This window comes from Oncorhynchus keta, chromosome 30, assembly GCF_023373465.1.
Source record: "Oncorhynchus keta strain PuntledgeMale-10-30-2019 chromosome 30, Oket_V2, whole genome shotgun sequence".
NCBI lineage: Eukaryota > Metazoa > Chordata > Actinopteri > Salmoniformes > Salmonidae > Oncorhynchus > Oncorhynchus keta.
This window is the reverse complement of record NC_068450.1, coordinates 47,980,428-48,004,891: the sequence shown is the minus strand read 5'-3', so window position 1 is coordinate 48,004,891 and position 24,464 is coordinate 47,980,428. Positions and strand designations below refer to the sequence as shown.

At 42.6% G+C, this 24,464-nt stretch overlaps 1 protein-coding gene across 5 annotated transcripts; it reads right to left on the bottom strand.

The window, feature by feature from the left end:
• Positions 1 to 1,907: 1,907 nt before the first annotated feature.
• On the bottom strand, positions 1,908 to 24,464 carry canx (calnexin). Of its 5 annotated transcripts, none has more exons than XM_035744558.2 (15): positions 24,341 to 24,359; positions 17,578 to 17,618; positions 15,054 to 15,281; positions 14,029 to 14,102; positions 13,613 to 13,671; positions 13,147 to 13,370; positions 12,762 to 12,954; positions 12,370 to 12,559; positions 12,081 to 12,194; positions 11,262 to 11,418; positions 10,687 to 10,902; positions 4,708 to 4,827; positions 4,436 to 4,550; positions 4,146 to 4,269; positions 1,908 to 3,971 (listed from the first exon to the last, which is right to left on the bottom strand). In XM_035744558.2, the coding sequence occupies exons 2-14, from the start codon at positions 17,584 to 17,586 to the stop codon at positions 4,157 to 4,159; spliced, it is 1,812 nt and encodes a 603-aa protein (XP_035600451.1). In that variant the 5' UTR covers positions 17,587 to 17,618; positions 24,341 to 24,359; the 3' UTR covers positions 1,908 to 3,971; positions 4,146 to 4,156. The 5 variants fall into 5 exon arrangements, with proteins under 5 accessions (XP_035600451.1, XP_035600448.1, XP_035600452.1 ...); XM_035744555.2 differs by having other exon boundaries at positions 4,172 to 4,269; XM_035744559.2 differs by having other exon boundaries at positions 4,146 to 4,266.

Here is a 24,464-nt window from a genome sequence, read left to right as displayed (position 1 = left end):
CCAAGCTTACCCTAGTAAAACTGACTATCCTACCGATCCTCGACTTTGGCAATGTCATCTACAAAATTGCTTCCAACACTCTACTCAGCAAACTGGATGCAGTTTTATCACAGTGCCATCCGTTTTGTTACTAAAGCACCTTATACCACCAACCACTGCGACTTGTATGCTCTAGTCGGCTGGCCCTCGCTACATATTCGTCGCCAGACCTACTGGCTCCAGGTAATCTACAAGGCCATGCTAGGTAAAGCTCCGCCTTATCTCAGTTCACTGGTCACGATGGAAACACCCATCCGTAGCACGCGCTCCAGCAGGTGTATCTCACTGATCATCCCTAAAGCCAACACCTCATTTGGCCGCCTTTCGTTCCAGTACTCTGCTGCCTGTGACTGGAACGAATTGCAAAAAAAAACAAAAAAAAACAAACACTGAAGTTGGAGACTTTTATCTCCCTCACCAACTTCAAACATCAGCTATCTGAGCAGCTAACCGATCGCTGCAGCTGTACATAGTCTATTGGTAAATAGCCCACCCATTTTCACCTACCTCATCCCCACACTTTTTATTTACTTTTCTGCTCTTTTGCACACCAATATCTCTACCGGTACATGACCATCTGATCATTTATCACTCCAGTGTTAATCTGCAATATTGTAATTATTCCCCTACCTCCTCATGCCTTTTGCACACATTGTATATAGACTCCCCTTTTTTTCTACTGTGTTATTGACTTGTTAATTGTTTACTCCATGTGTAACTCTGTGTTGTCTGTTCACACTGCTATGCTTTATCTTGGCCAGGTCGCAGTTGCAAATGAGAACTTGTTCTCAACTAGCCTACCTGGTTAAATAAAGGTGAAATAAATAAATAAAAACAACGGTTTATATATGCACGCAGGCTAAATGGATCATGCTGCAGGCAGCATAAATAATTATTTTAGATTCAACCAATCACTGATAATTGATCGCATAGTGCATCGTGCAAGAATGAACGATTATTGTTGTAGCTTGTTTCTGAATTTGTCTCTTGTTCCCTCCATTCATTACATGAATCACACACGTGCAAATTTAAATTACAACAAATTGGAAATGTGGTGAGCTGTGAGCAAAAATATTATTCTCAAATCAGCAGCAGACAGACATTGATCTGCCCGGGCCTTGGGCATAATATCCACTCTGTGGAACGTCAATTGATAGATACAGTACCAAGTGACAAGCAGCAATGAGACTCGGGCCCCCAGTCCGTTTCTATTAGGCCTTTTTATTCATCAAAACAAATGGCATCCCTATTCATAGATGACTGCATTTGCAATACACATGGGTAAGAGGAGCAGTCCCTATTCACACAATGGCTATTCGTGATCAGTATTTTTTTTAAAGCCTCCACTAATCAACATTCATTACCCATTGGAGATTAAATCTGAATCAAAATGTATAAATTCTTCAAGCTCTAGTGTACAGGATTAAGTTAGGTTAAACCTAGTCATTTCGATGACCCATCAGACTGAGTTTACACACAGCAAAGCCGTCAGAGGTACGTAAGGTACACAGTAGTTCAGTCTAGGAGTCGTATCTAGGCAGAACCGAAAGGGGAAAAGCACAATTAAAACCTTGTTGCCTAAAAATAAAATATTTTTTGAAGCCAGAAAGAGTGAAGAAGAAACACATCTCCTTAACATTTTAAGGAGAACTAACCACCACACATACCCTATGACACAGGTCATTTCCCACAATGACCTGTGTCATTTCCACAATAAGAAAAAAATAAAATGAGAAATTCTAGAGAAAGACCTCATTTCCTCTTGAGGCGGAAGCTGTACATGCCATCTCAATTTCAGGGTTGTGACAACCCCCCCGCCACACAAAACCACGAGACCAATACAGGAAAAACATTGCCCAGCTCCAATCTCTTAGTCAAATATCTTTTTATTTCTGTTTTGTAAGTAACATCATAGCAAGTTCTACATCTTCGCCACCCCCCACCCTCCAACATGTAATGTAGTAGATATAGGTGAATCAACCTACTACACTAATCACCCAATCACATGCAGCTTAGTTTGTCGGGAGAACCAATCCCCATTCACCTTGGTCGCTCAGAGACACCATGGCACACAGAAGAATTATGGCATTCCAAACACGACTGACTGACACTACCAAGGAATCTGAGAGGACAAAACTTTTAATGGGATCCATGCAAACAGACAGCAACAGCAACAATTACCTGGTATGTGTGTGTATGTTTACATGTGCATCTGTTACGTTGAACAGTGACAACTATTTTTTTACACGGGGCAAACCTCTAATGGTTTTTGGCTTTCCCTGCTTTTTAGGAAGTTCTAAAAACAGAATGGGCAGGTTCACCAAAACGTAAGTAAGAAATAAGGAACTTAAAGACTGTAGTCCACAGATAGGTACCGGCTATTGAGCAGTCTCAATGTTTTCTCTTTAGCACCTTTTTCATGTTGCATGGGGTAAGTTTAAGATATCAATGAATCATGCAATGAGAAAGAAGTGAGGCGGGAAGCTTGTTTGACACCCTGAGAGTACTCTTTACGACTCTTGTTAAAGAGTCAGACTGTCATGAGACTCAAAAAAAGTTACATTCTGAAAGATGTGTTAAATTCTGCTGCTGCTGCTTTTGACTCAGGAAATGCAGTCATAGGATGTGCATATTCATCTATCAGTAGCTAGGCGGGAGATTGTTTCATCCCACCAATGAGGGAGGAGGCTGCACGAGCTGGCCACCAGTCTGACAACCTTGACATCTCCCTTAGAAGCCTGCCGGCAACCAACCGTCATCTTTCCAAGAACCAGCTTTTCTTTTCTCCTGCACACGTTACTGTACATGTACACTACATCCTTACATTATCTATCAGGACCAGAGAAAAAACTAAAACATGAATGGAATCAAAAATAAAAAGTAACATACATAGTATTAAAAAAGGTCACAGTATATTCACAGAAAAAAAACTATTTCAGAAAACCTTGCTCTCTAGGACTGTCTAAGGCAACGTATTCTAACCTACTGAAACCCACTTACTTGGCTCTCCCTCCCTCTGCTTCAAACTTTGCCTGCCCCCCGGTTCTGCGGGGAACTGAGCATGTGCAATGGATCCCCCCAACCACTCCCAGCTTCACCGTAGTTAGAACAACTTCAGAGGGGTCTTTCAACAACCAAAACACTTTTAAAAAAACATGGTGAAAGCCACATGGAATGAAACGTGAGACCATGCATCATGGGAAAATTAGTCTCTTGAAACCCCCCAGAAACACAACTGCAGTGTTATAACCAGACAATAAGACATCCAAATGCCATGTTATTTTTCTTTGTCGACCCTCAACAGAAACGTTTATGCTACGTCCATCTACCCCTATGACACATACAAAACGCATGGGACTGTTAAACTGGACCAAGCAAGAAGACATCAAGAGGCAGAATGGCTAAAACCTACAAGCTGTAGTGTTGCCCAGAAAAGTCGGTTGATAAATACTGTCTAGATCTGCGGGATGGATGGATGGATGGGGGGCTGACTAGCGGGAGCAAAGGGTGGTGGAGGTTTGAGTGATAAGACAGAAGGGGTTCCTAGGTTAGTGTTACAGAATGGTATTGGAAAATAATTTCTTTCTTCACTGTTAAATAAAACCCTTTTCTACACTAACAACGCATCAGTCTTCATCCCCACCATACTGGAATCATCGTCGTCCATATTGTGAGGCAGTCATGATTGTTTTCTGTTGATCCTGACAAGAGAGATGGTTGTCTAGTTGGGTTCACTTCATCGCCCTGGGAGGGGGAGTAAAGGGAGGGCCCAGGGGGGAAAGATGGGGAGACTGGAAGGGTGGGTGGGGTTAGGGAGTGACCCTGGGTCAGGGCTGTTGGTTTTAAATCAGAGATCCAGGATTGTGAAAGCCACATCAGTCCTTTCTCAATTTCCTGTTTCTGGGGGACCTTCTGAGGTCATCTTCTTGTTTCTGGAGAGAGCAGAAAGGAGAGAGGGCTTTGGGTTACACACAAGCCATAATTGTCTCTATTCTGAACAATAAAGTACATCATCAACACAGCCCTTTTTTACATCAGCAGTTGTCAAAGTGCTGTTACAGTGCAAGCTTTGATTTCATAGTGACAACGAACCACAACGTGCTCACCAAGTCATGCCTTACTGTCCCCGTACCTCTTCAGTGACCTCTTCAGTGACCTCTTCTTCCTCCTCCTCCTCCTCTTCCTCCTCTGCAGGACTGTCTTCTGCATCACTATTCTTCTCTGCTGCTGCTATGGAAACCAACAAACACAAAGTTAGCATTTACTGAGACGGGCTAACTTGTTACTCTTGCAAGACAGCACGCACTGTAAAATAAATGTCAATGACACACACACTGTCAACAGATTTGTGATCCTACATCAAGAGAGGGGGGATGGGAATGGTGACAGTTCTTACCTGGCTGGCTCTTCTCCTCCTTGACTTGGTCTGCTTCAGCCTTCTCCACCACTTCCTCCTCCTTCACGTCTGGCTGGGGTTCGTCTGTCTTCTTGTAGTCGGCTGCAGCAGTCTTCTGTTTGGAGAGTGAAAAGATACTCATTAACACAGATCAAAAACATAATCTATGATGACATCCATAGTCAAATGTATGTGTGTGTGTGTGTGTGTGGGGGGGGGGGACTATTTAGATGCAACCTTTGATGGTCTGTGGTCACAGTGTGTTCCCTCACCTTTCCAGTGCAGCAGAAGACGATGATCAGGACTAGGGGCACGGCCACGGTAAGCACGTAGACCACCCACAACCAGGGACGCTCGTCTGCTGCGGTCATCATCTGGTTCACCAGACCGGGCTAGAAGAGAGGGGAGAACACGGTCACGCAACTGTCAAGATCTGGGAACCATCGACCACAACCAACCACCATCAACTGCATCACTAAAGCAGGTTGCGGATTTTACTATTGGGTGCCATTGAAAAATCTTTATTTGTAACAAGTTTGTAACATCGCTGTTATACCAAAGTTTTATGGGTCCCTGAGAAATGGTCAGAACACATTTGCCAACAAAAGAAAAACATCACTCCTGTATCTTTCACATGGACCCCAAATGGTGTATTGTGTTATGAAAAACCAGTGCCTGAGGGTTTCTTCCCACATCTCTCACACTTCCTGAAAGTCCTTATAAGGGCTGGGGGAATTCCCGTATCACAGTGCATCTCAGAAGTCCCCACAAACTACTCTGTACCAGTAACACAACACATTTGTGCACCAACACACTTCATTAAACAAAGAAACTAGCACAAAACAAGCCCCTTAGTTAAACCATTAGGTTAAATGGTTAAGTACTAACTAAAGTCTTGCCTACTCAGACTGTTCGTAGTAGTGACAATGCACAGGAGTTTGTGTGTCCCAATTCCATGCATACTGCAATGGCAGATCTGAGACAAGCATTTCCATATTAACAGTGGCAGCCAACTGCCCCGGCAGTGCTACCGGTGTAAAACCAAATTATCCGTAGAGCAAACAATGAGGCTGTGAAACCAATGGAATTCTCAGCGCGCTCCATGGTTCACTGAGTGGTATGTACAGTGCCTTCAGAAAATATTCATAGCCTTTAACTTATTTGACGTGTTACAGCCTGAATTCAACATGGATTAAATGTTGTTGTTTTTACCCATCTACACACAATGCCCCAAAATGACAATGTGAAAACATGTTCAGACATTTGTGCTAATTGACTGATAATGAAATATCAAATTTACATAAGTCACACCCCTGAGTCAATACCCTGTAGAAGCAGCTTTGACATCAACTACAGCTGAGTGCTTCTGGGTAAGTGTCTAAGAGCTTTCCACACCTGGATTGTGCAACGTTTGCCCATTAGTATTTTCAAAATCCTTTAATCTCTGTCAAATTGGATGTTGATCATTGCTAGACAGACATTTTCAGGTCTTGCCATAGATTTTCAAGCAGATTTAAGTCAAACCTGTAACTCTGCCACTCAGGAACATTTGCCGTCTTCTTGGTAAGCAACTCCAGTGTAGATTTGGCCTTGTGTTTAAGGTTATTGTCCTGCTGAAAGGTGAATTAGTCTCCCAGTGTCTGGTGAAAAGCAGACCAGGTTTTCCTCCAGGATTTTGCCTGTGCTTAGCTCCATTCTATTTCTTTATTATCCTGGAAAAACTCCCCAGTCATTAACTGTTAACAAGCATATCCATAACATGATGCAGCCACCACTAAGCTTGAAAATATGGAGAGTGGTAGTCAGTAATGTGTTTTATTCGGAGTTGCCCTAAACATAACACTGTATTCAGGACATAAAGTTAATTGCTTTGTCACATTGTTTGCGGTATTACTTTAGTGCCTTGTTCCAAACACGATGAATGTTTGAATATTTGTAGTTTGTACAGGATTCCTTCTTGTCACTGCCAATTAGGTTAATATTGTGGAGTAACTACAATGTTGATCCATCCTCAATTTTCTCCTATCACAACTACTTAACTATGTAACTGTTTTCAAGTCACCATTGACCTCATTGTGAAATCCCTGAGTCGTTTCCTTCCTCTCCGGCAACTGACTGAGGAAGGAAGCCTGTATCTTTGTAGTGACTGGGTGTGTTGATACACCAACCAAAGTGTAATTAATAACTACACCATGCTCAAAGTGATATTCAATGTCTGCATTATTATTATTTATATTTTTAAATGTCATTACCAATAGGTGCCCTTCTTTTTGAGGCATTGGAAAACATCCTTGGTCTTTGAGTTTGAATCTGTGTTTGAAATTCACTGCTTGACTAAAGGACCTTACATATTTTATTTATTTAACTAGGCATTTAAGAACAAATTCTTATTTACAACGACGGCCTACACCGGCCAAACCCGGACGACGCTGGGCCAATTGTGCGCCACCCTATGGGACTCCCAATCACAGCCGGTTGTGATACAGCCTGGATTTGAACCAGGGCGTCTGTAGTGACACCTCTAGCACTGAGATTCATATAATTATGTGTGGGATACAGATATGAAGTAGTCATTCACAAAACATGTTCAAAACTATTATTGCACACAGAGTGAATCCATGCAACTTATTGTGTGCGTTAGGCACATTTTCACTCCTGAACTTAGTTTGGCTTGCCACAAATGGGTTGAATACGTGACACAAGACATTTCAGCTTTTAATTTTTTATGAATTTGTAAACATTTAGAAAAAAAACATATTTCCACTAACATTATGGGGTATTGTGTGTAGGCCAGTGAAGAAAAAAAAATCAATTTAAATCCATTTTAATTTCAGGCTTAAAAAGTCAAGGGGTGTGAATACTTTCTGCAGGCACTATAGCAAGTACGGCCGCGTGTGTGTGTGATGCTCTGACGAAGAGAACGTGTGAGAGAGTAAGAGAACAGCAAGACAGAGAGAAAGAGGGAGAGAAGAGAAGAGAAAATGCAGTCAAGCGAGAGTAAGAGAGCGTGTCCACCAGGAAGAGCGTGAGCGAGAAAGAGAGCAAGAGGAAACTAGACAGCAACAGAGCAACAGCGAGAACAGAAAAATTAGAGAACAAGGGAGAGAGGGGGAGCAGAAAATGAGCAAGAGTGCTCAAAATTGAGAGAAAGCGAGAGTGAGGGAGTGGGCGGCCTAGCTGTGTAGAGAGAGAGGGCCGTTAAGCCCAACATGCCAAGCATCCCAGGAATTCACCTTTAGGAAAAAGAGGCAGCATTGGTCCGTGGCTGAAATAATTTTGATGAGGTGGCCAAATGAACGGCTAGTCGGTTAATCCCTGGGTACAAGCCACCATCATCCCCCTGGACTCACCACAACTCTACTGCTCCACACACACACACACACACACACACACACACACACGACAGCTCAAAATGAGTGAGACCACCACTTAGAGGGTGACCTCAGTAGAAGACCTATGTGTATGTTTGTGTGCGTTTGTGTGTGAAGCAGGGCCACGGCTTCGCAATGGTGCCACAGTTTCAGCTGTAACTTTGGTTTTATGGAACAGTGTACTCTAGCGGTTTAAGTATGCGCCCCACCACCAGCGAGTCATGCTAGAACAGCTCAAGAAGCTTTTCAACTAAAGCCAACTCATTATACAGAGGAGCAGCTGGAGCACAGTGACATTGACTGTTTCACTCTTACTGTTCAGCATATCTCCCCCTGGAGTTCCACATGTTATGTCTGTTTCCACTTAGGGGCGGGGCAGGGAAGGGTTTTCCATATGTGACACAGAGCCAGGCTTGCCAGCAGCATTCCTCTGAAGGGTGTGGGGAGTGTGTCTGGTCTGGAGTCCCCATGAGAAGACACAGGCAGAGAAGTCACCACTAACAGTGACATTTTCTCATCCCCTTCTAATTGTTACCTTACTAATGGTTACAGTAAGGATTGGGGGTAGGGCGATCCTTCTAAGCATAGGAGTGCTGATCTAGGATCCGTTTGGCCTTTTAGACTATAATAAATAAGATTAAATGGAACGGAGCGATCAGCAGGGCATTTTGTAATTATTTTACTATTAAAATAATGACCTTTAGTCCGATACCCTGATAGTAAAAAAACAATAAATATAAATTGCTATTGACTCTCGACCAATCAGAATGACACAAACGCACATAAACAACAGACACGCTGCTTTTCTCCAGTGGTTTGGCCAACAGTAACAGCAAAAGAGAAGTTCCAATTTTTACCATGACAGAACTGATCCCATTACAATAAGTTTTTCTGTTGAGTGTTTTGCATTGATCTGTGTCAGATCATTCCATTTTCCCTACTTGCTATTCGAAGTAGGGAAAATAGCATACTGAATTCAGGGTAGCCTAAAGGCTCCCGAGTGGCGCAGCGGTCTAAGGCACTACATTTCTAAGGCACTACATTTCATGACAGACCCTTTTTCGATCCTGGGCTGTATCACAACCGGCCATGATTGGGAGTGCCATAGTGCAGCGCACAATTGGACCAGCGTCGTCCGTGTTAAGGTTTGGCCGGGGTAGGCCGCCATTGTCAATAATAATTTGTTCTTAACTGACTTTCTTAGTTAAATAAAAGGCGCAGCAGTAGGCTAGCGCAGATGTAGTTCAACACACCATTATAAAAGCTATATTCTAAAGATTGTTGTTTTATTGAATTTCTAATGTCATGTAGGGCCCGAAAACAACTCAAACAGGTGTTCTAAGTCCACAACAATGCTTACACCACATCAGGAGACCACTTTTGAAGTCTGGGAAAATGTTTTGAAATGTTGATACCCTTTAAATGTGCACTTAGCAAGAGGCTTTTGTATAGCGTTGTTGTTTTGTAATGCAGATGTGATGGTTAACACCAATACCCACTGAATTGATGCAAATAATCATATCATTATGTAAGGTAAGCATAGGCTACATTGTAGTTAACATTTAATTGAAAAGGTTGTGGGAAAGCCTTTCCATCTACCAGAAGGATTTTCATTAGCATCGCTAACGGCTACACAAAGTGTTAAACGTGCGCATCGCACATACAGCTTGGTGAAATTCTCATTGCCCCTTCAGAAATTCACAGGAAATATGAATCACTGATGCCTTCGTTTCATGTCTTATGATCAACTTGGGCGAATGTATAAAATGTTCAATACATTTTTTAATATTTGTGTACATCCCTGTTAGTGAGCATTTCACAAGATAATCCATCCACCTGAAAGGTGTGGCATATCAAGAAGCTGATTAAACAGCATGATCATTACACAGGTGCACCTTGTACTGGGGACAAAAGACCAGTCTAAAATGTGCAGTTTTGGCACACAACACAATGCCACAGATGTCTCAAGTTGAAGGAGCATGCAGTTGGAATACTGACTGCAGGAAAGTCCACCAGATCTGTTGCCAGAGAATTGAATGTACATGTTTCTACCATAAGCCGCCTCCAACGTCATTTTAGAGAATTTGGCAGTACTTCCAACCGGCCTCAAAACCGCTGACTCAGTGTAACCACGCCAGCCCAGGAACTCCACATCCAGCTTCTTTAACGGCGGAATTGTCTGAGACCAGCCACCTGGACAGCTGACGAAACTGAGGAGTATTTCTGTCTGTAATAAAGCCCTTTTGTGGGGAAAAACTCAATTCTGATAGGCCCACCCTCTGGGGAGTCAGGCCCAGCCTATGCCCTCCGAGGCCTACCCATGGCTGCGCCCCTGCCCAGCCATGTGAAATTCCTAAATAAGGGCATAATGAATATTTTAATTGACTGATTTCCTTATATTAACTGCAACTCAATAAAATCGTTGAAATTGTTGGTTGTTGCATTTATATTTTTGTCACCGCTAGTCAATCTGACTTGATTGCTTACCCCAGAGACTAGAGGCTTGCATCATGTAAAAACAGCAACGCTACAAATATCCACCTTGCTCCCTGAAGAGGTTTTGGAAAAGTCTCTGGATACAAGAATAGGTCCCTTAGTTCTAGGTGCTTCAAAACAAACTGTCCAAAGGGAATATCTTAGATGCAAGAGGAATTCTATGCAAATAAGAAGCTGAACGTTCTATGGTTAGGATAGAAGTGTGATATGGAGCAAAGAGAGATCTTATGGACCTGCTTGAAATGTCAGATGATTGCACTGCATATTCGTTCCTTATCAAATGTCTGTATATTTTATGTGAAGTATTTATGAGAATTTTATCAACTAGTCATGAGGAGTCTGTGTGCCCGTCTCTCTGTGGGCCCGTCTCTCTATTGCACCCACCTCAGCGGCTCCCTCAGCAGCCTTCTTCAGGCCCCAGCCATCATTGGCCCAGCGATCGGCCGTGTGCCTCTCGTTGGTGATGAAGAAGTTATCAAAGAAGATGTCGCTGGACATGGACCACAGCTCCAGGCCCACGGCGTTGAAGGGGGTCATTCTGAAGGGATGGAGGTCCTCGAAGAAGGCTGGGTTGGCGATCTTCCTGGGCTTCCACACACCCTGGGAGGTACATTGAGGGTTGAGTGTACAGTAACGTGAGAGTTGCATTCATAAACTATTCTTTTGGGGAGCCATTTGTAAGTATATACATTTGGATTTCTCTGCACCGAGAACTCAGTAGTTAAAAAAAAAAAGGTATGAGATTTTTTTGGGGAAAGACAAGAACACAACGTCACCAATGCAAGACAAGAAAAAGAGCAAATAGTAGGCTCTCATCAATACAAATACCAAATTGGAAAGAGCAAGTGCAACGATTGTGTGCATGTTATTTAGGCTACAGACTGCACTGGGGTAAAACATTTTCCTAAAGTGACTGATGCTTTGGTATATGGTACACGCTGGGAAGTGTGAAGGGTTACCTGGTAGTTGGGATTGTCAATCATGGGGGCCTTCCACTTGCCCTTGTAGCTGGGGTTGTCAATCATTGGCCGTTGCCAAGCGCCACAGCCGGGGGCTGTTTCACAGAGGGCGTTAGGGACCTGAGGGGCCTCCCACTCACCATCCATATCCTCATCCCTGGAGAAAAACATCACAGATCACAATACAGACAAAGCCATACATTGTACAACATGATGCTATACGATTACAAGTTACTGTAGGTGTGAGAAAGCAAAAGACCACAAAAAAGAAAAAAATATCAAATTGAGAGAAAGTAAAGGCGTAAGTGAAAAAGAAAAAAAAAACATCTCCTTTTCCTCCCTTTCTATAGATCCCCTTTATCCACTGTGTCCCATTCCTCTTCTCTGGGGGCTCTAATTTAATTTCCACCACAGAAGTGAGACATCAAAGACAGTGAGAGCAGAGGGGGAGCTGTACAGAGCCCAAAAACCAGGCCTGGCTGTCCTGAGGCAAAGCACGCCATGTGATATTAGCTCCTCTCACCAGGAAGCCCGCTCTCTCCACAGAAAAGAGGAGGAGCTTGCCGCAAACACTAGCAATTAGCTTCCAAGAACTGAGTGGGCTAAACCAGATGACGGTACACCACGAAGGGACAGAAAAGACAGAGGGAAGGTAGTAGAGTGGTAGACGAAGGGCAGAGAGAAGGAGAGAGATTGAAGGGAGGGGGGCAAAGAATAGAGTGACAGACGAGGGTAGAGCGAGAGAAGAGATGGAGTACCATGGTGGACGCTATGTGGGGAAGGATGAGTGGAACGAGAGAGTAAAGGTATCGTAGTTACCAGTCCTCGGGCTTGACCGCGTCGGGGTCGCTGGTATACTCGGACTCATCATCCAGCCAGCCGTCTGGCTTCACTGCGTCCTCATCTGGGATCTGTTTCGGTGCATCCTCATCCCTATGGGACAGGGGAGAGAGTTAGAGGGTACACACACAAAAACACATAAAATCCTGACACACACACGTATTCCACAGCTACATTTGAAACGCACATGCACACGCTGTGTAACTTCAGCACGTAAGAAAACCTGGCGAAATAGCCACTTTTTCCCCTACACTTAATGCACACTTACCAGTCCTCGGGTTTGACTGCGTCAGGGTCCTGGATCTTGGGTCTCTCATCCCAGTCCTCTGGCTTGTGGTCGTCGGGGTCCTCGATCTCGGCAGCCGGGTTGATGGGGGGGGTCATGTCTGTCAGCAGGTTACCACTGTTCACCACCACCTGGTCCACCAGCACCTCAAAGTTGTTGTCTGGGTTCACCACTAGGAGGCGAGAGAGAGAGGTAGGTAGAGATGTTTAGAGGAATACACCTGGAAATGTCATTAGCATACCTGATTCACAGAACATGTGAAAATGTCTTGTTCACCATGTTGTCTCCCTAGGTGAGTCTTCTTGTCAGTGTAGACTAGTAGACCATCAAAGAGTATATAGGCCTTGTGAGTAGAACATGTTGAAATGTCTTACCCAGAGTGTAAAGGTGGGTCTTCTTGTCGGTGTAGTAGGTGCGCAGGTCTGAGTCGGGCTTCTTGGCGTGCTTCTCCTCATACTCGCCAGTCTTGGGGTTCTTGTGGCGGAAGATGAAGTGCAGCTTGTAGTCCTCGCCGCACTTGTCTGGTCCGAACATGATGGTGTAGGGAGTCTTGTCAACAAACTCATCCTGAAGGGCAAAAGAACTACATTAACCTCAAGGAGGCAGTCTACGTGCAGATGTATTGGGTAAAAAAATGGTTGTACTGATGAAGACACAGCTCAGGTCTAAACAGGATCTATTAAAAACAAACACCTTTGGGAGCATGTACAGTAGTACTTGATGTTTCCATCATAAATGCCACGGTGTGCATGTTCTTACCAGGTTAAGGTCGGGTGTCTGGGAGAGCAGTTTGACGTAGGCGCCGCCGCAGTCGATCCCTTGCTGGAAGTTGACCTCATACTGGACGATGAGGGGCTTGGTGTCGAAGATGAAGGGCCTGAGGAGCTGGGCTGAGATGGCGTGATGTTTGGCACGGGACTTGAGGACCAGGCCCTTGTCGCCGGGCAGCTTGCCGTCCTTCATGTCCTCCACCTCCCATTTACCTGCAAGACGGAGGTCGAACACGCAAGTAAAGGAGAGTACTCACTAGATAAATGTCTGAATGGAGCCGAACCTAGGGTCATATTCATTGGGCATTGAACGGAAGACAATTTACTGAAATGTAGGGACTACCTTATATTAATTCTAGTTGCAAAATGGTTTGCTAAGTTGTGCCCTAATGAATACTACCCGGAAGAATGCTTTATGTTCTAATGTGACAGAGAGGAATTGTCTTGGTGCCTACCGTCATACTTGGCGATATCCTCATCAATGTCATCCTTCTTGGCCTTTGACAGGACCCAGCTGAAACAAACAGGAGAAGCGAGATGACTTGAGAGTCAAGTAAACATGGTAGCACCTGGACACCATAGGGGAAGCTGCTGGGGGAATAGCCTAGGTGCTGGGTTCGTGTTTATCCTTACAAAAAGTTTAAATAGCAGCTGGTCCTATGGTGAGCACTTACCCAGCACATTGTGGCACATGAAAAGAAGAGACAAGACACAGTTTATACTACCTAGGCTATTTGGTTTTAGGGCAGCATGTTTGAATATCGTATCTTCTCCGATATAGACTTCATTACTATAATACATTATAAAACGGTGCTTGCTTTAATTTCAAAGTTGACATTTTTTTAAACTCTGGGGAAACCAGAGTGCTCACCTGTCAAGGGTCCCCATGTCAAAGGACTCGGCGAAAAAGTGTTCTCCCGTGGGCTCGGGAGCTTTGTAGGTCACCTAGAGAGGAGCAGAGAGGGGTCAGTGGATCACTGGGTCAGCTCTTCCACTGCCTGGTTCCACATAAGGTGTTTAGTGTGCCGAACAGGCCACTTGTAGTTGTGTGTGTTGTGTCCTATGCAAGAGCAATAGGAGTACATAGGTCAGCCAGAGAGCAAACCATCATGTCGCATTGCTAATCAACGCATCACCTCTGTTTTTTTACAATTGTCAGGCTAGTGAGCTATTCACCACTTGCCTAGCTACCCAGACTCCTTGCTCTGGCCAAACGCTATGCCCACGGATGTTCGTTTCTTTTCCACAGTGAGTCTGGATCGGAGTACTTTCCCGAACATTTACAGATGCGAACACATTCTGGGAGGTCTGATTGATCCGGAAAACGATGGATTGGGCCAGAACCAGAACACACGAGGGTAAAGCGGTGGTTTGAAAATCCCTCAAACCGTACAACACCCCCCATGCCCCTCGTCACCACAGACGATTTCAATGATGGCAGTCTCAGACGAAAGTATGTTGCGAATGACAGAGCATCAGGAAGAATTTAGTGTGAGTCGTCAGGGCTAATTCACCAACTTCTCATCCCTTCTGAACTATAGGTCATATCTCTACATTTCAGAGCTAGTGGAGAAAGGAAGGACACTAAGCAGTCCCAGCACAGGCTTAGCCTCTATCATTTGTGGCGTTGTGCGAATCACATTCATTCCTTGAAATGAGCTCAAACCTCCCACTCACTCTACAGCCCTTTCACAAAAGACATTTGACGACTGAATATGGGTAGGTTGGCTTGAATCTGTGTATAACAGTGAGCAGCCACGTAGGCCTAACCTTTTCTCCTTGGCTGTCACAATCTGGGCATGCTAGAAGGGAAGACAAGAGCCACGCTTCTACCAAAACTGAGATTTCAACCACTGAAACCATAACCTTACACACACTGGCCTAGGATAGACTTACTTTAGGGACTGGTGGTGGTCCCGGGGGCATGTCTGCCTCCACCTCCCCATCCAGAAGCTCCTCCCCATGGTCAAGCTCCTCCATCTCGTCTTCCACATCCATGTCGCCCCCCATCTCCATGATAGGCTCGTCCTCCTCCTCCTGGTGGGCGGTCACCGTGGTCAGTAGCAGTGTTGACCACAGGCCCACGGCCAGCAGCAGAACATACCTCACCTTCAGCTCCATAGTCTAGGGGAGAGAAGGGAGAGCAATTAATTCACTAGGCCAATTTCTTGAAGAAAATGTGTTCGCTCGGCAGCTGTTCAAAAGTGTTTTAATAAGCAGTATGGCGGATAACAGTAGTGGTCTCGCTGACGCAAGCACACTAATGGCTTAATTACTAATTAACAAGTGAGAATCTGTTATGGTCTTCATCTACATTCATTTCAGATTCCTATTGAATCCCCTCCTTATCCATTTCAGTTGTTGCATATGGCATACAGATTCCTAGCCACCTTACCCCAAGGGCTAGGGAGGAACAGCGGAGCCACAGTATTATTACTTAGTTACACCCATCAATTCCTTTCAGATCAAAAACGTGTAAGAGTAGAGGCTGATTCAAACGGTGGTTAAGAGAAATAAAACTAGAGGCTATGGGTAGGACATGAGGTGAAGAAAGGAATGTGATGAAGAAGAAGGCAAATGACAGCAGTGAGTAGAGAAGGTGGCCATTTAATAAAGCATAAACAAGGGGTTAAATGAGATGAGGGACACAGGAGAGGGAGAATAAGATATGAAAAAGAGAAAGCGGCTGCTTTTGGGGAGAGAGAGAGATGGGTGGGCGTCACTGGGATACAAGAGAGACACGATCTAACAGAAACAAAAATATGGGGGCGACTGACAATGCAACCTAGCATATAATTTGAGCTGGAAAAAGGGAATCATTTCCGAGCAGGTGGCCATTAGGTTAAATTACAGTTTCTTATCCTATTAGAACAAGCCTACTGGTAGAGGTGGTACAATCAGGAATCAAAACCACAACGCTGGTCTTAAAAGCATTATGATTAAAAGCTCCTGGAACAAGATTGAGCATTAGTTCTACAACTGGGCTCCCTAATTTTCAAAAATGTTTTATCCTTTTCATGCCTATAGAACGCACACTCCCTCCGACTGTTGCCAGGCATATGGTCGCCATGCCGTTACCCAGTGCCTCACTGGCACCCATTGCCATAGCGACGAGCCTGAGGCATATGCAGCCTGATTCCCTTCCCCTAATGAGATTCAGTCCAATGAGATTACACTAGCGCCCCATGTAACACACACACACACACACACACACACAGAGTTAACACACACAAATATCTACCTTTCATATTATTCACAGGCAATTTACTCAACACCATACAAACAATTTAGGGCAGGCTGTGTGCACACAGACGTTGGCTCCTTCGACACTATCCCAATTCTAATTAAGAAGAATGGGTAGGTGTTTAAGCAATATGGCAAATCTTCCGCCTAACTATCATTTTTTATTTAACTAGCTAAGAACAAATTTTTACTTACAATGATGGCCTACTTATAAACCCTCCCCTAATGAGAAGGCAAGGTGGAACAATTACAATATTTCTTAAGCCTATAAAATCCACTTAAATATTCCAAAACACCTAGGGGGCAAGTATCGATTTGAGATTGGGTCTTTGTCTTCTTCAATCAGATAATGCCAATAAGATCGAAGTCTGTTATAATTCCATCCTATTCTCAACCCCTCAGCATGTTCTGATACCATTAGCCAAATAAGTGGGTCTGGGTACAGCGTGCGCGGGGGGTGTGAGAGTACTATTAGGTCCACCTTACCATATGCAGTACAGACAACTGATATATAGGCCATATTTTATGACTGTAATTAATTTAAAATCAATTCATAATTTAGAGGGCCTCAAAGTCTATTAACAAACTAACCAAAGTTATCAACTGTCTTTTTGTCATGAGAATACCAGTGTCTACATGCTAGCATGCAGTTGCACACGTATTACTGTACATTCCATGCACATAGCAGACTGTTCCATTAATGAGTTCAACCCCACGCGAGATTAACGTCCGTAGCCACACCGTCTAACGCTTCCCATAGCATAGCACAGTCATGCTAAATTACCAGAGTGGCTATTATCAGGCGAAGATTACCATAATACTCTACTTTCCACTTGGCATTTGGATTAACAATGTAGCATATCTATAGCAGGATTTCCATTCGCCAGCAAGAGAAAGCTTTGGGCCAATAAAAAAAAGAAAAGACAGTTAACCGATAAATAGGGATAAGAAAAAAAAATCCCATTGCAAAACAATACTTTTTTTTGCCTATTTATTGATGGAAATACCAGTCAATGTAAATACATTTGACCGGATATGCTTATCAGTTTATAGGTTAATTTGCATCATTTTGTGGAATTAGAGGCTTGTGTGTTTCAGAGGTTATTGCCGCTGACCCCAGCACACACATGCCAGAGTTGGCATGGGTTCAGATCCGGCCCACTGCCCTTTGACTCACCTTTCCCATATCTTCCCCGCCTTGCCAACACTTTCCTGTATCTTTGATAAAAGCAAAAAAAAAAAATGAGTGGGACTGTGTATTTTCATTAGTTTATGTTTGTCACACAAGCATAGCATACAGAGCCTATTTGAGGGGAAATCGTTTAGACAGAAGCCAGTATTTTCATTTTTGGAAGAAAAAAAACGTTCCCGTTTTAAACGGGATATTTTGTCAGGAAAAGATGCTAGAATATGCATATAATTGACATCTTTGGATAGAAAACACTAACATTTCCAAAACTGTAAAGATATTGTCTGTGAGTATAACAGAACTGATGTTGCAGGCGAAAGCCTGAGAAAAATCCAATCTGGAAGTGCCCCAGGTTTTGAAAGCGCTGCGTTCCAATGACTCCCTATATGGCTGTGAATGCACCATCAACGAGCTTACGCTTTCCACGTATTCCCCAAGGTGTCTACAGCATTGTGACGTAGTGTTACGCATTTCTGTTAAAGAATAGCCATATGGGGGCACATTGCGTAAGTGGTCACATGGTGGCTCCGAGAGAGATTCTCGCGTAAAGTGCAGAGGTAGCCATTACTCCAGTCGGTCCTAGAGAAAAATGAATTGTCCCGACGGATATATTATCGAATAGATATTAGAAAAACACCTTGAGGATGGATTCTAAACAACGTTTGCCATGTTTCTGTCGATATTATGGAGTTAATTTGGAAAACATTTTGGCGTTGTGGTGACCGCAATTTCCGGGTAATTTCTCAGCCACGTGAAGAATAAACGGAGCTGTTTCGCCTACAAAAATAATATTTTGGGAAAAAATGAACTTTGGCTATCTACCTGGGAGTATTGTGAGTGAAAACATCCTAAGTTCAAAGGTAAACGATTTAATTTGATTGCTTTTCTGATTTCCGTGACAAGGTTACTTGCTGCTAGCAAGGCATAATGCTAAGCTAGGCTATTATAAATAGGCTATTATAAACTTACTAGCGTTGGCTGTAAAGCATATTTTGAAAATCTGAGATGACAGGATGATTAACAAAAGGCTAAGCTGTGTTCCAATATATTTCACTTGTGATTTTCATGAATAGGAAGATTTTCTAGGAAGATTTATGTCCGTTGCGTTATGCTAATTAGTGTAAGATGATGAAAACGGTCCCATTCACGGGATGGGGTGTCACTAGAGGTTAACACCATCCATTTTGGATTTCTATTTGCCATATATTTTTCAACTGTGCTGTGATGCTTCACAAAAGTACTGAACCTTTCTATTATTGTTTCAACGGATTGTAAATTGAAAATATATATTTTTGCTAAAAGTATTATATTATTGATCGATTGACTATGACTTTTCAAATCACCCAGTAGTGCTATCTGCAGAGTTAGCTCCAGGTAAATATTGCAATTCTTCAGCCATTCCTGGACCTGTGACCAAAAACAAGCTACATATGGAAAGTACCAAAACAAAGGATCTAATGATTCCGTCTCTTCACTGCAAAATCTGCAGAGCTGGAAAGGTTGTATCCCCCATATAAATAACATTCTATTAGTTGCAAGAATTTTGGATAATAATTTTAAAATAAAAATTGTGAAAAATTCAAAGTTTTGAATCCGGTGTCATTTTGCATATCAGTTCATAAACCATGGAATCAGTAGATCGAAATCTCTTCCCAATTGTGCATTTTTTGGTGATTAAATGAAACTGGTATACTTATATTTATCACAATTTTTTTTAACCAATTATGGTCTTTAATGCAGGGCAGACAGACAAGTTACTGACTTTTCCCCCTTCCACTTCCATTTTTGCAGTAATGTACGTGTGACATAACTCCACCAGTCCTATTTTGATATCACTTATGAAGATATATTTTTAACAAATACATTTTAATAAAGGTATATTTTTTAATCAAAGGAGTTTAAATATTTGAGTTTAACAACAATATTTGTTGTATTATTTGTTAGATTCAATTGACTTGTTTTAAAAAAATAGCGATATTTGGGAGATGATTTCCTTTTCAAATAACTTAAAGTGAGATATTGTAATCTGAATAAAGGGAAAAGGGCCATTCTCGAAAATAGTAAGAATGTCTCACCCTAATTTTCTAGAGAAAGAGTTTGAATTTAAGTATAACTGAAGCCTTTAGTGAGAGGTCTAATGCTTTAATATTGAATCATTTCTGCCCTCCAAATTCACAATATAAATAGGCCCTTTTAAATGTAAATAAATATATATATAACTGTTCGCTAGGTGTAGGTAAGACCATAAACAAATAGGTAAACTGGGATGACTAAAGAGTTAATCAGGGGAATGTTTTTTTTATTTTGTTATTTCCCCCGGGATATGTATACCCACATCAGACCATTTTATAGGTAAACTACACAGCAAATATAAAAGTAGTATTTTTTGTGATCCAATACATAATACAGTAGTACACTTATCATTTGGTTTTTAATCCAAAGAGGTTTGAAAAATTATCTAGATCCTCTATGAGGCTGTGGAGGGATCCAAGTTGTGGATTTAAAAGAAAGCATTAATCATCAGCGTACAATGACACCTTTGTTTTTGAGCCCTGGATTTCTAATCCATTAATATTATTGTTGAATCTGATTTTAACAGCCAACATTTTGATGGCCATAATAAATAGATATGCCGTTAGTGGACAACCTTGTTTTACTCCTATTGACAGTTTAAAATTTGAGAAGTAGCCATTATTTACACCTAGGGTTACATGATTTTAACCCATTTGATAAGAGATACTCCAAAATTGAAAATGTTGCAGGCATTTATATATAAACTCCAGTCGTACTTGATCAAAAGTCAGCTATGAATAGCATGCCCGGCTTCCCATATTTACATTAGTGTTCGATTTTTTTCCAGTACCTGCCTAATGTATTGACCACATAAGAAAATAAAAAATAAAACTGTCTGATTAGAATGAATAATGTCTGACAATACCTTTGTAATTCTATGCGCTATACACTTCACTGTTGTGATGCAAAATGTAAGGGGCCACTATTTTTATTTCTCAACTGGTAATTGAAGCATGCTTCCGATTCGCCAGTCAAGTGCAACAGTAGGCAGGCTTCCACATGTCACACACACCTTTGGAATGAGCTGGAGGCAGAACGCATTTTGGTTAAAAAAACATTTGTTTGAAACCTGAATGTTATACTTCAGGTAGCCTAGTGGTTATAGCGTTGGACTAGTAACCGAAAGGTTGCAAGATCGAATCCCAAAGCTGACAAGGTAAAAATCTGTCCTTTTGCCCCTGAACAAGGCAGTTAACCCACTGTTCCTAGGCCGTCATTGAAAACAAGAATTTGTTCTTAACTGACTTGCCTAGTTAAATAAAGGTCAAATTAAAAATAAGGCATGTCTTTCCATGCTTCAAAGTAAAAGCCAACCATAGAAACGTGGAGGCAATTATTTTACAAAGACTTCCATATGCCATTGAAACCAGTAGTCCATTTCTGTCATGTTCTATTGGTTCTCAAATCAATTTTCTTTGATTGTCCAGTAGCCAAAGGCACAATCCTAGTCATATTAGCAACCCATGCTAGTTGCTGCATCTTTAGATAACCCCTCTCATATTTTAATCTCTGTGTGGTGCGCTTTGACAAGTGTTTTCCCCCCTAATTGCGTTATGAAACAAAAATCCACGCATCGTTCCTTGTGCGCATTGCTGTCCTTATGTGAAGAAATAGTTCACTAAATTTCTAAGCTAAAGGTTCTGATCTGTTGCATCAACTGTCACAGAGTCTGTTTGGAAAAGGCCATTTCTTTCTCATGCAGAACGGACAAGCTGACAAATAAACTTTTATGGGGGATATTAGACTGACATTGGCTAGTGATTTTGCTATTTGTTACTCAACTTGTTGGCTAAGGAACAGTAAATGTGGCAGTTGTAAAATGGTAAAAGTTTGCATAGGAATTCAGTAAGGACACACGACGTTGCATCCTTGAGTCGCATGTTCTGTTAAAAGACATAACCATAATCGAAATGTGATTTCTGCCATTCTAGGAATTGTGGTTTACGCTCTAATCAGGTTACGCAACCAATGCATATGGGTTGCTCAAATGTCTCCAACTGCCAGTCCAAGTGTCCGGTACCACATTTTCCTAAAGGAAACCTTGATCCATAAGCCTACATTGAGCTTGTTCTACAGATCACAGGGTCTTCCTAAGGGACTGTGGTCACTGGAGTAGCCTATAAGGTAGGGGTGGAGATATACCCCCCCAACTCCTATTTGTCAGGAATGGTAACCAGGGCACTACCACTAAGGGATATGTCAACACTGGAGCCAGGTCCCCTAGGGAGTGTCCTGAGGAGGAGCTGCAAACACAACCTCCCCAAAAAGGCTATGCATTAATATATATAGGTAGGCTATATCTAGGCTAATATATATTGAGCACATTGACAATACACATACATGAGACAAACTTCAGTGACCACATGGGTTTGCCATGCCAGTGCCGGAGGAGAAATAAATCTAAAACTCCACAACTTTTCATAGAACAGCTCCAAGCCCGGTGACAGTGCTAGTGTGTTCTTCAATAAAGGATTCTGCCATGCAACCTGTTTGTACACTGTGACTAGGGTGTTTTCCCTGCAACAAGTCTGGCTGCCAACAAAGAGGGGATAACCAGAGGGGAGCTCACCACCAAAAAGCACCATGCATGTAACCTGACAATCAACTTACTGAGTGTGAGCGGTGAGATACAGGTCTTATTGGGATGGGTGAGGCAAAGGAGTTTACTAGCTAGGCCCAGATTCCACTTTCTGTTTTGTGTGACATAGGAGCTGGAAGGGTGGCCGCCTGGGGGGCTAGGGAAAAGCCGAGGTGCCTTGTGGGCCAGGGACGGATGGAGGGATAAACGTGAGAGGAGTGGCAAATTTCACTTTCTCACCACAGGTTGAAGAAGTCATGGGGCCAAACAAAACAAACCACCACACTGGAGGGTGGACCTGGGAGGCCTTGGTGTGCTGCCAAGTGGACACCACTCCCCCATTCACATCATGCCTCAGTGGTCACATGTATTCAAGTCAGGGACAGAGCAGATACAAGGGGGGGAGGGGACAGCATAATCAATCAGTGCTCAATCAACACATCAAAGACTATTATCAGCCAGCCAGTCTTTTGAATTAATTCCATTCAGTTCACTCTGTATTTGGGGAAAAACAGTGCCATCTACTACTGCTGTGGTCATATGGTTAATTGTTTCGAGCTAGGCTACGCCACATGGACAGACATCTTGCAAGATGTTGCACAGCACTTTCACAGTGTATCCCCTAATGGATAAGCAACATGCAGCCTCTGATAATGGATAGACTACTATGTGATACGAAGCCCAGTCTAAGTCATACTGTAGGGATTTAAGTGTGGGTGTGCGGTGGGTTTAAGCAAATAGGATAAGGACCCAATGACCCTCATGTGCCTTGACTGTCTCAAAGAGAGAATGGAAAATACGTAAGACTAAATAAAAGCAAATATATTTTCAAAGCATGCAAGTCTATTGTACCATTCAACATTAGTTTCTTGATTAGGTCAACAAGAGAGTGGGTTAAAGGTGCAATCATCTTGTCAATGTACACAAAATGTAACAGCTTCTCGTGTGACCATAAATATTACCCATCAGAAATTAGAAGTCATTATTTAACCTTGGGTAAACAATAAAACGTCCAACTTCCCTTTGAAATAAATATTTTCCATTTACATTTCTCAGATAGCTAGCTAAAAAATGTGTCAACCATTCAATAAGATGACACAGGCCAAGTCGTTTATTCAGATGTGCAAACTTTTAAAGCTACATTTCCAAGAGGGTGTTGAATGCATCAGAGGAAGTGGGTTTGAAAAACTGGTCAGACTTCTACGCGTTTCATCCTTACCAGCAATGCCCGTTTCCATGTGGCCATTCCTACAAGCAGGTTCGTGTACGTCTTAAGGGAAATTATTTTAGATACAATAACTACCTGTAGCTAGCTCCTCACTTGATAAACCCCAATTTGAAGTGCGTAGGTCTTGTCACCCACTGATATCTAACACAGCCAAAGAGATAACAAGGACCAAATGAAAAAGGACATACCGGTAGGTAATTAACGTTAGGGCACAATGCTTCTTTAATCCATTCATTCATTTACTTGTGCTCGAGATTTAAATAGCCGTGGCAAATGATTCACTATACATTAGTTTCTCACCATGACACATCGACTACTGCATCATGACTACATTTCTTTCTGGTAATATACCTACGTGATTTTTGTTACACAATGGTTCTGACATGTGCACGCACACCAAGGCAATACTTGTCAATTTCCTTACTTTAGCGCGAGGCGGGTTTTTACTTAACCACTTAATTGCTGACATTAGATGGATGCCACAATGTATCCTTGCCTCCAGTAGCTAACGTTAGCTGACTTAAACACTTTCAAAATGTCTAACTAACGTGGCAAAAGGGACACACGAGCAACTGTGCGCTACTGACAGAACATGTCAACGTTCATTTGTTGGATAACAGTAGCTATCTTTACTTTCCTAACGTTAGCTAAATTAGCCTACTAAATAGCTGGCCTCTGTCAGCTACTAACGTTAGCCAGTCCACGCTAAGACCACGCATCGTTTCTCGAGCTTTTTCATTATGATAAATACAGTTAAAATATACTGGACAGCATTGCATGCCACTGAACAAGCTGGGTAAATGTAGACTGAAAGAATAATTAAGCGAAGTAGCTATATTTGAAAGAAGTGACATTTGTTCGTCTTTACGTACCTCCTGCTTCGATGTGACACCTTCAACTACAGTAGGATCACGTGTGACTTTGGGGCATCCACTTTGGATTAGTAGCCACACCTTCTCCAATTGTTTATTGGTTGCTGAAGTGAAAATGGTGACG